Source organism: Kogia breviceps, chromosome 7, assembly GCF_026419965.1.
Source record: "Kogia breviceps isolate mKogBre1 chromosome 7, mKogBre1 haplotype 1, whole genome shotgun sequence".
Lineage (NCBI taxonomy): Eukaryota > Metazoa > Chordata > Mammalia > Artiodactyla > Physeteridae > Kogia > Kogia breviceps.
Window position 1 is genome coordinate 67,066,192 of NC_081316.1, and position 19,077 is coordinate 67,085,268.

Sequence of the window (19,077 nt, forward strand, 5' to 3'; positions counted from 1 at the left end):
AACAATGGAACAGAATTTTCAGAAAACTGAACAAGTGTGAATCAAGGATTTTATATTCAGCTAAGCCATCCTTCAAGTATCAGTACTATAGAAATACATCTTTAAACATAAGAACTTAGATAATTGTGTACCCATGAGCCACTAATGAGGAATCTAGTAATGAATGAGCTTCATTCAAGCAAGAGATGACTTAAAAAACTTCAGCCAATAAACTAATTAAAATGATGCTGAGCATTTATCATATTAAATAGAAGCTTTATGACAAATGAGTAATAGGGATGACAATGCAAAGCCAATATATAAACATTTTATGTTGTGACCAGGTAGAAATAAGACAACTAAAAAACGGAACATAAAGAAGAAAGTAGAATAAGCTCATTGACTGCTGTATGCTATATAGGCAATAGGTGTGAATTAAGAGTTTTAAGAACCTGATAAATCAGAAAGCAAACATTTAATGACAATGAGGATAAAGTATAAGTAAAATGGTAACCACCAGAACAAAAATTCAAACCTTCCTAAATATCAACAAAGTTTTTGGAGAAATAAAAAGAGCAAATGTAATAATTATAAAATTCTGTGAAAGACTTGAGATCAAACATTTGGTCATATTAATAAATATAAATGGGTTTGACACATCTATTAAAAGAAAAGTGCTTCAATCTGGCTCTCAAAGCAAGAACCAACAGTATGACACATATAAGAAACAAAGTAATTTAAGAAGGCTAAAAATAATTGGATGGACAATGGAATGCTAGATAAATGAAAACAATAAGAAAGTAAGGGTACCAGGCAAAGTATAATCCAGGCCAAAAAAGGAAAATTGTGACAAAAGAAAGCTCTCTTTTAATGCTAAGAGCCACAATTCACAATAAAGATAAGAGCTATCTTGTGCCAAGTAACACTGTAACCAGAAGATGCAGGAAGACAAAGATAAAATTGCACTAAAAGTAGAAGGCATTAACAAAACAAAGTACAAGACAAAATAAGTGTACAAAAAAATGACTATGTATATAGAAGACCTAAACAACATAACGTAGACTCTATGACTGCAAATCAAACTTGACATGCTAATAGTAGACTGTATACCATCTAAAGTACATATAAACTATTCATAAAAAGTAATCATATGAGGCCACAAAATTCCATAAAGTGGAAATATTAAAAAATGTCTGATCAAAATGTAATACTAGAAATTATTAACAAATTCAAAAAGCAAAAATGATCTTCTATTGAAATTAATAAACCTTATTTTAAATAATCCTTGGGTCACATGAGAAATACGAACTGAAAGTAAAATTTTCTAGTAATGAAAACACTTTATATCAGAATCTATGACATGTAGTTAAAAGAGTAAGCAGACAAATATTGATCAATAAAAGAATTAAGAATAAATGAATCATATTCATAAATTAAGGAAAACCTCAATGAGTTTACTAAGTTTTCAGAATTGTTACTAATACCCCAAATTATGAAAAGAAACAAACTCAGTCATTACCCATATCTTTTCCCTCTTATTTGCCTCCCTTTTTTCATTGAGAAAATATTGGAAAAGGCTGGAGAGAAATGGGCTAACTTACGAAAAAGTGGACAATGGAGATGACTTTTTGAAGTGAATGCTCCAGTGCTAAACACTGAGTTGGGAAATAATTTAAAACCCACATATCTTTCCCAATGGGAATGGAAAGATTTCTACTAGGCAATATGAACTATGATACACAATATTTACTATCTCACAGAGAGACTTACAGAGCTCAGCAATTCTAACAAAACATCTCAATCACACCTCCACTCTCCACCCTTCCCCACAATTCCCTCAGGCTACGAAAAAGTAGATAGAATAGGAACTATCCAGGCCTCAAACTACAGTGCTGACTGGAAAACAAATTGGTTCAAGTTAAAAAGTATGAAGAAAGCCAAGTAATTTTACTGCTGATAGAATGTACAACACAGACCTCCAAGCATGAACAAGATGAAAAGAAACATTCTGGCAACTCTGTAAACACACCATGGCAAAAAAAAAAAAAAAAAAAAAAAAAGAAAAAGGAGTAAAAAATAAATGTATAAATGAATTGAAACAATGCATGCAAACTACAAAGAGCATGACTAGAAGAAAACTCACACAAAAGAAATTTCCGTAAAGTGCTTCTTGAGCAACTTGATGAAAATCTAAATGCAATAAACAAAAGCTCAAAAACAAGATGATTTAAAAAATAGAATTAGGAAGACTTCTTAGCTAATCAAAATGAGAAACCAAAACAAAAAAAAACCATTGCTACAGAATCAATAAATAAATTAGGAACAACAGGTACACAGGACAAGGCTAAAAAAATCAAACTGACTTTATGTCCATTTACTAAGGTGACACCAAATGTGAATTTGGATCAAGTAAAAGGAATGCAGAGTACTTGAAATGGCAATACTTGAGTATATATAAGATAATTTTTTTCCTCATTAAAAAGTTGCTTTAAAATAGAGTTAGGTGTTTAAAGCAAAAATAACAATGTACTCTGTAGATTCTAATAGACACAGAAATAAAATGTAGAAAAACAAAGGGCAAGGTGGGAAAAATGAAAGAAGAAAGTTTTAAGGTTCTTAAAATGTGAAATGGCATATTTTTGGTGGACAAACTCTTAGGGTGGCCTCCATTATTTTCCAATCCTGGTGTTCACAACCTTGTGATTGCATCCCCTTGAGTGTGGGGATCCAGGACCTGTGACATGCCTCTAAACAATAGTATATGGCAACAGATGTATGTGATTTTGCATATTATGTAAGAGTTCAGCTGCCATCTTTCTGGAATCTCCCTCTCTGTTGCTGGTTGTGAGGAAGAAATAGGCCATGTCAGAGAACCACATATGGTAAGAAATTGCTGATGCCTAGAGGAGCAGAGAGCACCTTCTGGCCAACAGCCATTAAACAACTGAAGTATTCAGTTCTAGCTGCAAGGAACTGAATGCTGCAAAGAACCATGTAAGTGTGGAAGTGAATCTTTTCTGAGTTCAGTCTCCAGGTGAAAACTCTGTTCTAGCTGACACCTTGGCCTGGTGAGATCCTAAGCAGAGAGGACCCAGTCAAGCTGTGCCTGAACTCCTGACCCACAGAAACTGAGATATTAAAGATTTGTTGCTTTAAGCTACTAAAGTTGTGGTAATTTGCTATATGGCAATAAAAAATGGATGTTATTGATATAATGTTTAGGTTTAAATCTATCATCTTGTTGTTTTCTCTTTATCCCATCTATACTTTGTTTCCCTGTTCTTTTTCTGCCTTCATTTAGATTATTTCATGTTTCATTTTGCCCTCTTTGTTGGGTTTTTGCTATAAATCTTTATTTGCTTGATTTTTATCTTAGGATCTGCTTTAGAGTTAATTACATATCTTTATCACAGCCTACATTCAAGTTATGTTATACTGCTTCAAATATAGTACAATATCCTGTACTTTCACTTCTCCCCTTCCCACCCTTGTGCTATTGTCATTTATTTTGCTTTTACATGTTATAAACCTCATACGGTTTTTGTTTATAGAAGTAAAATATCTTTTAAAGAAATCTAAAGAATAAGAAAATATCTTATATATTTATCCATGTAGCTGCTTTCTTTGCATGCCTTGTAATTTTTGACTGGATACCAGACACTTTGAATTTTATATTGTGACTACTGGATATATTTTTATTCCTATACATACTTTTAAGCTCTGTTCCGAGATGCAGTTACTTGGAAACAGTTTGAGCCTTTCGCCTCTTGCTTTTAAGATGTCTGTCAAGACTAGATCAGTGCTAAGTGTTGGACTAATTATTCTACACTGCAATTACCATCTGTGTACTCTACCCAATTCCTAGTCAATCTTGAAATTTTCCATTCTAGCTATCAAGAAAGGTTCCCTCTAATCATCTCGGGTAGATCAATCTTTTCCTGGCCTTGGGTAGTTTCCTCACATGCATACAATTAGTCACTGTACAGATACTAGAAGGGGACCCTCTGAAGATCTCTAGAATTCTCTCTCTGTGTAGCAATCTCTTCTCTAGTAACCAGTCCTGTTGTCTTAGTCTCCCCAGACTCATAGTTCTACTTCCTCAACTCAGTTCAGCAGGCTCTGCCTGGATTCTCCCAACTTGTAACACAAGGTGGAAACTCGCACTGCAATAAGATAGGGTAATACAGGGTTTATCTCACTTTCCCTCCATCTCTTAGGGCTCATTATCTTTCTTGTCTGATATCCCATGTCTTAAAAACCATCCTTTCATATATGTTGTCTATTTTTCAGTTGTTTTGGACAGGAAGATAATGTGGTTACTTTGTCTTAGCTGGAAGTGTAAGTCTTGAGTTATTTCTTATGAAAAACAAAGGCTGACTGAGGGTTGAACCAAGAGTGCAAAGGGCAGAGCAAAGAGCCCAATGGAATCATTCTCAAGAAGCAGGACTGGGGGAAAAAAAAAAAAAAAAAAAAGAAGCAGGACTGGGGCCCTAATCAAGAAACTGGCAACATATGTTTGACTTAATTTTAGAATTACTAGAGAACAGTGACTAAAATGTGCATCAAGTTTTCCATCTTTTTTCAATGAATGTTTCTACTGCAGTAACTATATACTTCTCTCACTACTCTATGTTTGCTAGTGTGTGTGTGTGTGTGTGTGTGTGTGTAAGGGGTACAGATAATTTGTCTAAATTCACAGGTCTTCGGATTGAAGCACCTGAGTAACCTCATCTCCATCTGGGACTGATTTAGATGGGATCCTGAATTTTGAGCCTAAGCCTAATGCCCTACTGGAATGGGAATTTCCTGGGTGGATTTGAATATGTTTTTCACATAGGAGTATAAGTTTGTGGCCAGAGGGTGGACTGTGGTAGATTAAAGATGATCACAAATTATTTGACACAACTCCCACTGAGAGATAGGGTTATGACCCCTCTTCTTGAATGTAGGTGGGCTCCGTGACAACTTTATCATAAAAAGAACACAGCAAAAGTTAAGCTGTACCAGACTCTAGAAGATAGGCACCTTCCACCTCTTATCTCTTGGAACTGTCTTTTGGAATGCTTGCTCTGGAGGAATCCAGAAGCCATATAGCAGGTCCAATTACCCTGAAATTACCATATGAGAAAAGAGTATTATCAGCCCGTCCCCAGCTGTTCCATTCATTCCACTATAGGCACCACACATGTGAGTAAAGGAACACTTTCCACTATTCCAGCTTCAGCATACACTGTATGAAGAACAGAGTATCCAGACATATGACCCCAGTCATCTCCAGACATTGGAGCCATCCCAGCTGAGGCCCCGGACATCTTGAAGCAGAGGCAAATCATCCAGCTGAGCCCTGACCAAACGTCTCACCTATAAAACCATGAGATATAATGAAATGGTTATTATTAAATAACTAGAACAGGAGAAAAATCAGGAGTTCAGTTTATATATGCTTACTACTGATACAGTTACAGAACAGATGTCAAGTTGGTATTTGGATATGTGATTCTGGAATTCAGTGAAGATGTCCAAAGTGAATAAAAATTTGGAAAACAACCTCCTTGTTCTGTTCTATTTTCCTTTTTCCATAGAACTAATCACCTCTGACATTTTCTAGATAATTTATTTATTGTCTAATGTGTACTATCTGTCTTCTCTGATACAATGTAAACTCCTCAAAGACAGGGATTTTTGTTTTCTTCACTAATGTAACCCCTGCACACAGACCAGTGACTGGCATTTAGAAGACACTCAAATATTTGCTCAGTAAATGAACCAACTTAAAAATAGTACTTAAGATCATTTTATTGAGAAAATTACCTTGGGAGAGAGAGAATACAGTAGTTATGGTTTGAGAATAGGCATTTCAACACTTAGAAGTGGTCAAGAGGAGAAACCAGTAAAGGAGATTGGGAGGATGCAGCCAGTAAGGAAAGAGGATAAATAAGAGACAGTGTTCTAGAAGCAAAGTAAAAATAGTGTTTCAAGAAGGGGAAGTGATCAAGTATGCCAATGAAGCTGATAGAGTAAGATGAGCACTGAGAATAAATTATTTGATTTGGCAATGTGGAAGGAACTGAGGACCTTACCATAAACAAAACTAAAACTAGTAGAATGGTGAGGATGAAGTCTAACTACTGAGAACAGGAAGAAGATGGAAGGAAAGGAAACAGATTTTTTTTTTAATGAATTTTGCTCAACTGGAGAAGAGAAATGGCTAGGCGTGGCAGTACGATGCCAGGGCTTGTTGTTGATATATTATAAAAGGTTTTGTATGCTAATTGAAATAATCTTATAGAGAGGAAAAAATCTAATAATTCAGAGGGTAGAGGCATTTGAGTAGGTGAAAAAGGATGAAATCTAGTAGTACATAAATGAGTTGACTAGCTCTAGATAAGGATAACAATTTACCTACAGTTATCAAGAGGAGAAGTAGAGTACATGGATACAGATGCAGGTATATTAATTAGATGTGGTAGAAACTCCTTTCTATTTAGTTCTGTTTTCTCAGTAAAACAGGAAGCAAGATTCATCAGCTAAGAATGAAGACAGAGGAGGTGTAAATAGTCCTTTAGCACTGTACTTGAATACACTTGGCACATATCTTGCATTACAACTTATACTGTTCTGCAATTATTTTTGAACATGTCTCTTGCACCACTAAACTATGAAATAATTTAAGGTATAGGAAGTATTTTTTTATTTTTGTACCACCAGTATGCAACAAAATGCCCTGCAAACAAATGTTTGTTAACTCACTGACTGAATAAATGAATGTTAAAGATTCCTCTGAGACTTTGCAGCAAGGTCAAAGGAGTCTGAAAACAGCAATAAATAAAATACTATCAAGTATCAATGTGATAATAACTTAAATACAATTTGAAAATATTGAGAATCTGAAACCATTAAACTTCCAACTTTTATTAAAATTTTAAAACTGCAGATAGAACATAAACATTTCTCTTTTTTCAAGATAGTAAAGAAATGAGATGTCAATATTAAAAATAACTACGTCGAGTTAGGAGTTACTTTAGAGTACATGTCACATTGATTCTAAGTATTCAACATTTCATGACAAAATGTCAAGGTTCCGCTCCAAAAAAATCAACATCTTTGAAAAAGGGTTACTACAAAAATATCTTCCATATAAAAAATAAAGTAGGAACACTCTTAGAGACCATGGCCATATTCTATATGTATAGGGTCTTTCTCTTCACACCAAGTGTAAGAATAAAGGAAAATGAAGAACCTTAGATCAAATGGGACAACAGAATGTGTTCCTGAAACTAAAAATACTCACATTACTTAAGATTTTGTAATAATCAATACAACCCCAAAATGATGATTTGGCTAAGATTTTTAACTTTCATACAAACTCCAAACAACTGTAAACTGTAATTTTTGGAACAATTACTTTTAAAATTACCAAAATTCAAAGACACTATTTAAAAATACAGAAATAAAAACAAATCATGAACATGTTATATACCTTATTTAATTCTTAATTACTTTTGGGACATTGTTTTTTCCTTTAATAAAAAGAATAGTAGTAATATATATGCTATTGGTAGAAAATTAAGAGCTTCTATAAAATGCTGTGAAAAGAAATTTCAATTATTACTAAATATGCTAACTCTTAGTTTAAAAAATGCAAAAGAAGCTAGTCAGTAGACTTAAACTTGAAGCAGACCTGCTTCCCTCTGAAGCAATGATTTGCTATACTTCCTAGATAATCCTTCAGAAAAGTCTTTCTGTATGTTAATATAAATAGTTCAGAATACCAAGACATAGGTACAGAACAGGACATGAACCGGTCACACTACATAACTGGTCTTGCTCCACAGTTACTACAATGAAGTCCACAGGAGCAGGTGGGGAAGGAAACCGACACAATCCAATGATGCAGTTGTCATAAACCCAGATCATGACTCTCTTCCTACTACCTGATGATCAGTTGTTTAGTTAGATGCAATGGAAATAAAACTGAAAGAAATCTGAAGAGGAAATAAAAAATGAAGGTTATGTATCAACATTTTTTACTTTTGGTGAAGTCAAATGGTTTCCACCACTGAGCAAACTGCAGTACTTTCTTCCTCTGATCCTCAAAGCTTTCTCGGATCCCTTTCCTCCAAAGTCTTGGTTCTACATCCAGCATCCCACCAATGATTTCCTTTCAAAGAATGAGAAAAATATAAACACGTGCATGTATAAATACTAAAAACAGGATGAAACTATTTCTATTTATTTTGTTACTAAACGTAACATTAAGTAGTTCTCCGTGAGGATACTCAAATTTTACATAGATATTAGTTTCAAGTTAAAAATAAACCTTCTTTTCATTTAGTTCTAACTATACAAACCCTGTGATTCTAGGGGTCCTAGCTGCGTCTCCTGTCAAACAATTTGTCTATTTTGTTGCTTGCTAGCACATCTATCAGACAGCAGCAAAGGGGAAGAGAGAAAATGAAATTTAACTAATTTGGTCCTTATTAGCTGCTCTGGTAAAAGTTTGAAGAAAAAGTTGATCAACATGTAGCAATTATTAACTTGGTTGTTCAACTACAGTTAAATCTCAGGCTAATGTTCTACTTCCCAGTATAGTTAAAAGCCAGTTTCTTCTACTATTAGCTGTAGATCTTTTTTCAGGAAACAAAATCATATTTTAGTACTAATCTAAGCAAACCAAGAATTAAAAATTATAAATCACCTTCATTTAAAAAGTCACATTCCCAAGCCCTGAAAGGAATGGAATTCTGACTGTCTGCTTATTATTCTAGATCATTTCCTTCCTGATCCTCTTCCTGTGCTATCAGCTACAGAAATTAATCAAATTTATGATAGTGAGTATCCATGTACAGAAAGATATGGGGGAGATTTATAATGCTTCAAGGAAGGGAAGTATGGTAATACAGGAAAATCTTGGGCTAAGGGTTGAGTTCTGCATATTCAGTCTAGGTCTGCAGGACTGTGTGGTAAGACCTTGGAGATAATCACTCTAAAACATAGGTCTTAATCTTAACAAATATACTAAAGGGACCTACTATGTACAAGCAAGTGCCAAATATTGTAGGGGATACAGAGATAACTAAGATACATTTCTCTGTCTTCAGAAAGCTCATAACAGAATGTGGAGTTGTGGTGGGAGTTATAAAGCAGAATAAGGCAAATGTCAAAGCAGACTACATGGAAATTCAAAAAGAAAGAAGATTCTAATTGTTGGATAAATCAGGAAAAGCAAACCTCTTTTCAGTGGGAAAGGGAAATAAAGTGGTTAAGAGAGACATAGTTTAAAAAGAGGGCATATTTAGATTTAATGCAAGAGTTTCTTGGCACCAGCCAATGTAGTTTAAGAAAGCCTAGCTTTATAAATTGATCTAAAATTGTCTATAAAGCATCAAGTTTTGTCTCATGTGTACCATATAAGGACTGATTCTTGTTCTGTTACTGAAGCAGATGTTAATTGAAAGAGACCAACTCCTGCACTCTAAACAACTGTAGGCTGAAGGGACTTTTGGTCTCATAGGCTGTTTCTTGGAAAGTAGATTTTGGGAAAAATGGATCAATGATGTAATGCTGACTAAAGACGCTTTCCTTTTAACATTAAAACAGTATCATAAAAACCATAGTACATGCATAATATTTGGGGGGGCGATCTCCCAATTAAATTTATGCAAGTTAAAAAATTGACATTTTACTTCATTTTCACTAGAATTAAGTTTTCTTTTTTTGAAAGAAATAAATGCAGAGTCATAAAGCTTTGAGTTATAAAGCTCTATTGAATAACAACAGAATTTTTCAGAGCAATGAAAACAAGTTTCTTTCTAGTTAACTCTGGGAAAAGATATTCTGAAAAATTCTCAGACAAGTTTCTGTAACATATCTCAACAGTTCATAGATGAATGTGATTTTAGGCCTCTAGTTAACCTTTAAGGATAACAGCATAAAATTTTTTTAGTCCAAACCTCTTACATGTCACTATTCTTTGTAGAAAATGATCCTACACAGGAGATGAAAATGGGGAGGAAGAAAAGGGAACCATGGACAGAGTTCATCTAGGCTCCTCTAATTTAGAGAGAAAGGCCTGAGTTATGCTAGATTGAAAGGTCATTTCTAGAGCTGTTATTGCCCAGACTTCTTTTAATTGCTTCAATGGCTACACTAATTTCATTCTAGTCCCTGATACTAACTTACATACTTCCCAGATACTCAGTAGACCTTAAATTTAAGGACTATACCCCTAGAAGGCAATCTGTAGTAACAAAGAATCCACTAGCAAAAAAAGATCTACACTCCAGTATCTGTCCAGAAACTATCTGTGTGAAATGAGTGACACACTCTTCTTGGACTATATCGTTCTTAATTATAAATGAAGATGTGAGATCATTTGTTCTCTAGTTCAACCATGAGCTTATGCACCCCTTGTTTCTGTCACTTATTAGCACATGACCATGGGGAAGTTATATAGCCTCTCTGTAGCTCAGTTTCATCATCTATAAAATGAAAGTATAAAAATATCTATATAATGGAGTTACTTTGAGCATTAAATGAGTGCTGAGAACAGTACCAGGCTCATTGTAAATCCTCAATGAGTGGGTTATCATCATTATCAATTATCATCACTCTTAGCACAAGCCCGGCTGACTCCACAGGAAAACATTATAGTCACCACTAACACTGTCAACAAATGTTTGGTTACAAAGTAATATTCCTGTTACAAATATTCTGGGATATATTTATTAACAGTTTCTGGGTACTCCCTCTAAAACGTGGGTGGAACAGCAATAAGCAACTTCACTATATACTGTACCCAAAGTTTTGATTTCCCTTTAAAAGAAAAGTGTTACAAAATTGCTAAACTCTGGTATTTTACTAAATCTGTGAGCATACCTTTCCAAAGTAATGAGGGAATTTGTGTTGATCTTCAATGACATGGGCAAACCCTCCCTGGAGGCCAAAATTCACAGAGAAGTAAGGTAAGCCTCTGGGTACCTAAATAAACAGATAAATCACACATGAATACAGCATGAAATCAAAGTTATGCTTAATCCCTCTTCCTAATTAAGCATCCCTCAAGACAAATGTATACACTGAATTTCCAGTTCTATAGGTATTTAAACAATAACCTAACTTCTTAAATAAAACATTTCATTTGGTAGCCTTTCAGCTAGATAGTGCTTTATAATATCCAGAAATTATAATCAGAACCAATTATTTTTCTGTCTTTTGGGGAAACAGGAAAGAAAAGGCATTTTAAAAATATATAACAACCGAGTAATTTTCTTTAGACTATGCAAATAGAGATTAAGGATATGCTTTCTTATATTTTCCTCACAATGCAGAGTTATATCATCCCTGAGATTTTACTACTATTTATTGATCGAAGATAAATTAAACATGAACAATCATAGTTTTTTTATTAACTGGTGAGGTGGGTATAGAAATTTTTAGTTTACCAACCTTGTTTCAAAGTATTTCCACAATTAACTATTATCTTTCCCTCTCTTTTTTCCCTCTGTCTTTCTATACACACTCACACGCAGTCACACACACACACAAACACACACACATGTGCAGGCATGAAGTATTTTAAACTCTATCTTGATTGGAAAAGGCCATAATTTCTAGCTTTAAAAGTTAAGTAGATCTAGTGTCCTTGCAAGTTCTTCCTCCAGGCCTTATTCTGTCACTAGAGAGTATTCAAACTGGTCAATTTAAAGTAATATCTCTCCCCTCTAATCCCCTTATACAGTCAGCATTCACTAATTTTGGCAGTGAATTACATATTTCTACTTAATTATATATATTTTGTATTGTGTCCTCAGGAAGACATGACTTGGAAAGAGATAGTATGGTATGGTGGAAGAAGAGTGGTCATCTTAAAATAGTATAAAGCAATTAAAATTGGGGCTTATAAAGAGTTGTTCAGGTTCTAGGAAAAGCATAATTAAAAAATAATCAGTTTACACAATAGTACAATACATAAAATGCAGAGAAATGGGTTACTACTTTGTGCTTTTTAAAAATATTTTCATATTTTAAACTAAAATGTGAAAGCATGTATGACACAGACAATTAAGAAAAAAATAAAGAGACAGACAAGGCTCTAATCACAGCTCTGATACTTATAACTATGTAACTTCAGGCAAGTTATTTAACATCTGTGAGTCTCATGAGAAATATGAAGAGCTCAGAAGTTTGCTGTGAAGATCAAACAGAAAAATGCATATAAATGCTTGGCACAGAGAATATTATTCAAATATGACTTTCATTTCCATCAATTAATAGAACTTTTGCAAATCTGGTAGTCAAAGAAAAAGGAATGGAAGGCTCCATTAAAATATATATATTTTTAACATCTTTATTGGAGTATAATTGCTTTACAACGGTGTGTTAGTTTCTGCTTTATAACAAAATGAATCAGCTATACACATACATATATCTCCATATCTCTTCCCTCTTGCATCTCCCTCTCTCCCACCCTCCCTACCCCACCCCTCTAGGTGGTCACAAAGCACCGAGCTGCTCTCCCTGTGCTATGCAGCTGCTTCCCACTAGCTATCAGTTTTACTTTTGGTAGTGTATATATATTCAGGCCACTCTCTCACTTTGTCCCAGTTTACCTTTCCCTCTCCCTGTGTCCTCAAGTCCACTCTCTAGTAGGTCTGTGTCTTTATTCACACCCTGCACCTAGGTTCTTCATGATCATTTTTTTTTTTTTTGGTTCCACACATATGTGTTAGCATATGGTACTTGTTTTTCTCTTTCTTTCTTAAGTCTGTATGACAGACTCTAGATCCATCCACATCACTACAAATAATTCAATTTTGTTTCTTTTTATGGCTGAGTAATATTCCATTGTATATATGTGCCACATCTTCTTTATCCATTCATCAGTCGATGGACACTTATGTTGCTTCCATGTCCTGGTTACTGCAAACAGAGCTGCAATGAACATTGTGGTACATGACTCTTTTTGAATTATGGTTTTCTCAGGGTATATACCAAGAAGTGGGGCTGCTGGGTCGTATGGTAGTTCTATTTTTAGTTTTTTAAGGAACCACCATACTGTTCTCCATAGTGGCTGTATCAATATCCATTCCCACCAACAGTGCAAGAGGATACCCTTTTCTCCATACCCGCTCCAGCATTTACTGTTTGTAGATTTTTGGATGACGGCCATTCTGACCAGTGTGAGGTGATACCTCAATGTAGTGTTTTTTTTTTTTAACATCTTTATTGGAGTATAACTGTTTTACAATGGTGTGTTAGTTTCTCCTTTACAACAAAGTGAATCAGTTATACATATACATATGTTCCCATATCTCTTCACTCTTGTGTCACCCTCCCTACCACCATTCCTATCCCACCCCTCTAGGTGGTCACAGAGCACAGAGGTGATCTCCCTGTGCTATGCAGCAGCTTCCCATTAACTATCTAATTTACATTTGGTAGTGTATATATATCCATGCCACTCGCTCAGTTGGTCTCAGCTTACCCTTCCCCTCCCCATATCCTCAAGTACATGCTCTAGTAGGTCTGTGTTTTATTCCCATCCTATCACTAATCTCTTCATGACATTTTTTTTCTTAGATTCCATACATATGTGTTAGCATACAGTATTTGTTTTTCTCCTTCTGACTTACTTCACTCTGTATGACAGACTCCAGGTCTATCCACCTCATTACAAATAACTCAGTTTCATTTCTTTTTATGGCTGAGTAATATTCCATTGTATATATGTGCCGCATCTTCTTTATCCATTCATCTGTTGATGGACATTTAGGTTGCTTCCATGTCCTGGCTATCGTGAATAGAGCTGCAATGAACATTTTGGTACATGACTCTTTTTGAATTATGGTTTTCTCAGGGTATATGTCCAGTAGTGGGATTGCTGGGTCATATGGCAGTTCTATTTGTAGTTTTTTTTTTTTTTTTTTTTTTTTTTTTTGCGGTACGCGGGCCTCTCACTGTTGTGGCCTCTCCCGTTGTGGAGCACAGGCTCCGGACGCACAGGCTCAGCGGCCATGGCTCACGGGCTTAGTTGCTCCGCGGCATGTGGGATCTTCCCGGACCAGGGCACGAACCCGTGTCTCCTGCATCGGCAGGCGGATTCTCAACCACTGCGCCACCAGGGAAGCCCCTATTTGTAGTTTTTTAAGGAACCTCCATACTGTTCTCCATAGTGGCTGTATCAATTTACATTCCCACCACCAGTGCAAGAGTGTTCCCTTTTCTCCACACCCTCTCCAGCATTTATTGTTTCTAGAGTTTATGATGATGGCCAATCTGACCAGTGTGAGATGATATCTCACAGTTTTGATCTGCATTTCTCTAATGATTAATGATGTTGAGCATTCTTTCATGTGTTTGTTGGCAATCCGTATATCTTCTTTGGAGAAATGTCTATTTAGTTCTTCTGCCCATTTTTGGATTGGGTTGTTTGTTTTTTTGTTATTGAGCTGCATGAGTTGCTTATAAATTTTGGAAATTAATCCTCTGTCAGTTGCTTCATTGGCAAATATTTTCTCCCATTCTGAGGGTTGTCTTTTGGTCTTGTTTATGGTATCCTTTGCTGTGTAAAAGCTTTTAAGTTTCATTAGGTCCTATTTGTTTATTTGTGTTTTTATTTCCATTTCTCTAGGAGATGGGGCACAAAGGATCTTGCTGTGATTTATATCATAGAGTGTTCTGCTTATGTTTTCCTCTAAGAGTTTGATAGTGTCTGGCCTTACATTTAGGTCTTTAACCCATTTTGAGTTTATTTTTGTTTGTGGTGTTAGGGAGTGTTCTAATTTCATACTTTTACAGGTAGCTGTCCAGTTTTCCCAGCACCAGTTATTGAAGAGGCTGTCTTTTCTCCACTGTATATCCTTCCCTCCTTTATCAAGGATAAGGTGACCATATGTGTGTGGGTTTATCTCTGGGCTTTCTATCCTGTTCCATTGATCTATATTTCTGTTTTTGTGCCAGTACCATACTGTCTTGATTACTGTAGCCTTGTAGTATAGTCTGAAGTCAGGGAGCCTGATTCCTCCAGCTCCATTTCTCGTTCTCAGGATTGCTTTGGCTATTTGGGGTCTTTTGTGTTTCCATACAAATTGTAATATTTTGTTCTAGTTCTGTAAAAAATGCCAGGGGTAATTTGATAGGAATTGCATTGAATCTGTAGATTGCTTTGGGTAGTAGAGTCATTTTCACAATGTTGATTCTTCCAATCCAAGAACATGGTATATTTCTCCACCTCTTGGTATCATCTTTAATTTCTTTCATCAGTGTCTTATAGTTTTCTGCATACAAGTCTTTCGTCTCCTTAGGTAGGTTTATTCCTAGATATTTTATTCTTTTTGTTGCAATGGCAAATGGGAGTGTTTTCTTAATTTCACTCTCAGATTTTGCATCATTAATGTATAAGAATGCCAGAGATTTCTGTGCATTAATTTTGTATCCTGCTACTTTACCAAATTCATTGATTAGCTCTAGTAGTTTTCTGGAAGCATCCTTAGGATTCTCTATGTATAGTATCATGTCATCTGCAAACAGTGACAGCTTTACTTCTTCTTTTCCTATTTGGATTCCTTTTATTTCTTTTGTTTCTCTGATTGCTGTGGCTAGAACTTCCAAAACTAGGTTGAGTAAGAGTGGTGAGAGTGGGCAACCTTGTCTTGTTCCTGATCTTAGTGAAAATGGTTTCAGTTTTTCACCCTTGAGAATGATGTTGGCTGTGGGTTTGTCATATATGGCCTTTATTATCCTTAAAATATTTTTGCTATCTGAAACAGATCAACATGTTTGAGACATGAATTTGAATGGTTAAAATCATGTTGTAGACTACATCAATTAAAGAACAGTACTTTGAGGAAGAGATAACTTCAGAAAGTAATTTATGATGACAGTCCCCATGCTTTTTGTTTGTATTACACTGTGTTTGGCAGAAAAAATGGCTTCCTAAATATGTCAGTGCTCCTATCCCATATTTGCTATGAATATGTTACATTATATGGCAAAAGGGACTTTGCATATACAATTAAGTTAGGGATCTTGAAATGGGGAGATTATTCTGGGTTATATAGCATATGATAGGAGGGTCAGAGTCAGAGAAAGACTGGAAGATCCTATATTGGTTGACTTTGAACACAAAGGAAAGGACCACAAGCCATGGAATTCAGGTGGTATGTAGAAACTGAAAAAGGCAAGGGAATGGATTCTCCCTGAGAGCCTCCAACAACAACAAAAAAGTAGGCCTGCTAACACCTTGATTTAGCCCAGTGATACCCAGTTCATATTTGTGACTTCCAGAACTATGAGATAAAAAATGTGCTGTTTTTAAAGCACGAAGTTTGTGGTAATTTGTATATATCAATACATACCAAAGCTCAACAACATATGGTATAATTGCCAAGATGGCAAAATGAACACATTATTTCTAGACAAAGAACAGTTGCTGCCACAAGCAACTCTTCTCTCACTGCAGGCTGCAAAAGGTACAACCTAATGTCTTGCCTGAAGAGTTGTATGTCAGTAGGCATTGCAAAGGATCCAGTATCAAAGTATATGTATATTTAGCACTTCCCTTTTCCTGCCCTGAGCCAGAGGGATAGAAGTTGGAACTTTGGTACCACCCATGAAGAGTACTGACAGAATTACAGCAAAATATTTTATTGATGATAGGAAAACAGTAGTATTTGAGCTTTCCCCTTTTAATATTCCAGATTTTAATCCTGACTTCCTATAATTGTCCTCATATTTGACGATCTTAGGGTAAACCCAAATTTTCCTTGAGGTGGACTTTGCTTTGTTTTGAAAGTCAAACCCGAGATGTCTTAGATGTTTTTCAACTGCTATAGTTATCACAAAATTCCATTTAAAAATCATATTGAAAAATTGAGGAAGAATTCATGTGAAATCTCAATAAAATTGTCTTGTGAAAAAAGACCACTTTCTTGACAAGTTCCTGAATATTACGCAACTCCTCTGCAATGAATATTTAGATCTATTTTTCTTGTATATTTCCATGAATTTCACACTACACTGCAAAGAAATCAAAAGACCCAGAGAAAGTAAACAAAATAGACATAAAAAGAGAAGCTTATATTCACACAAATAAAAACATAAATCAACAGAGAATCAGAATGAATTACAAATATGTGAATCTTTACTAACAGCCAAGAATCCACTATGGAAGAAAAAAATCACCACATCCCCAACACACACATAAAATACTTTATGAAACTACTAAGGACATAGAGTTTTTTAAAAGAAGGATAATGAGGTTTCTTCAGAATAAAAATAATGTTAAAATAAATCAAGATTGTTCACTTCATGCTCAGAAACATAATTATCATTTAGAAAAGACACTGGAAAGTTTGTTAACCTTGTAAAAAGTGACCTGCTTTGAAATTATTCTTATCCTCAAGTTCTCTTCACAACTCCATCCACATAATTATCAAATCCTAAGGTAAGAGTGATCTCAAGAGCTCATCTGGTTCATTCCCCAGCTACTCTCAAATAGTCTCAGATAAAACGCTATGTGGTGATTTAGAAAAGAAAACACTTCAAAGTTGAATATACAACAACCATTCCAAGATCTGTATGTTTCTTACTGTCTATATTGGTTATTTTAAAATATTAAAATCCTCTAGGTACTTATTTTAGGTATATATCCAGGTTTTAAAAAACAACCTTAAAATAGGTACTAGATGGCTTACCAGTAAAAATACTGCATATATAGTGGTTATCATGGAGTTCATATATGTTGATGTATATCTATACCTATTGTTTTAAACTGATAGTCATTTAAGTTCAAACACATTCTAAAAGATCTATATTTTTTTATTCCCCCTTCATGTTTTCTATTTTTGATGTCATATTTTACATCTTTATGCCTATCCCTTACCTGTTCTTTGTAGTTATATTTAACTTTAAAATCTTTGTCTTTTAACCTAATTGTTCCTTTAAGTGGTTGATCCACTGTGTTTACTTGCCTTTAACAGTGAGGTTTTTCCCTTCCTGTATTTTCTTATTTCTTGTTGTGGTCCTTTCTTTTTCACTTGAAGAAGACCCCTTAACATTTTTTGTAAGGTCACTTTAGTGCTGATGAACTCTTTAGTTTTTTCCTTTTAGCACTTTAAATATATCATGCCACTCCCTTTCGGCCTGAAAAGTTTCTGCTGAAAAACCGGCAGATATCCTTATGGAAATTCCCTTTTTGTAACTGTTTTTTCTTGTTGACTTTAAAATTCTCTCTTTACCTTTATTTTTTCGCATTTTAGTTATTATATGTCTTGGTGTGGTTCTCTTTGGGTTCCTCTTCTTTGGGACTCTCTGTGCTTCCTATACCTGGATATCTATTTCCTTCTTCAGGTTCAGGAAGTTTTCAGCCAAAATTTCATCAAATACATTTTCTATCCCTTTCTCTCTCTCTTCTCTTTCTGTGACCCCTACAATGCAAATTTAGAATGCCTGATGTTGTCCCAGAGGTGCCTTAAGCTAGGCTCATTAAAAAAAAAAAAAATTTTTTTTCCTGTTCTGATTGGGTGATATTCACTATTCTATATTCCAGGTTGCTTATGCATTCTTCTATATCACCTTAATCTGCGGTTAATTCCTTCTGGTGTATTTTTCATTTCAGTTATTACATTCTTCAGCTCTGAATGGTACTTTTTAATATTTTCTAGTTCTTTGTTAAAATTCCCACTCTGTTCATTTATTTTTTTCCCCATGTTGAGTTAGCATTCTTATTACTATTGCTCTGAACTCCTTATCAGGTAAATTATTATCTCTGTTTCAGTAGGGTTTTATTCATTTTTCTTTTCTTGTTTTTTCATTTGAAACATATTCCTCTGTCTGCATGACAGTAGGTGAAAGAGTTACCTATCCCGGTCTTGAAGATATGTCGGTGTGTGGGACCATCCCAATGCAGTCTGTGTGTGCACAGTGGTTTCAGTGGGAGCTTGATCTGAAGTAAACCCAGGGTGCCCTGACAGCCACTGCCTTGGTGGGAGGTAGAGCCAGAGCCATGTTTGAGCTGGGGCTTCTCCTATGCTCAATGGCAGTCACTGCCCTACTGGAGGTGGGATTCAGGGCCAAGACATGAAGCAGGAGCCCTGA

At 35.2% G+C, this 19,077-nt stretch overlaps 1 protein-coding gene across 2 annotated transcripts in view; it reads right to left on the reverse strand.

The window, feature by feature from the left end:
- Nucleotides 1–6,875: 6,875 nt before the first annotated feature.
- CWF19L2 (CWF19 like cell cycle control factor 2) overlaps nt 6,876–19,077 on the reverse strand; it is a 230,590-nt gene continuing 218,388 nt past the window's right edge. For both annotated transcript variants that reach the window (XM_059070794.2, XM_067038548.1), the window contains exons 17-18: nt 10,858–10,959; nt 6,876–8,140 (exon numbers count right to left, since the gene is read on the reverse strand). In XM_059070794.2, the coding sequence (XP_058926777.2) occupies nt 7,997–8,140; nt 10,858–10,959 (246 nt within the window). In that variant the 3' untranslated portion in view covers nt 6,876–7,996. The remainder of the gene's footprint in view (nt 8,141–10,857; nt 10,960–19,077) is intronic.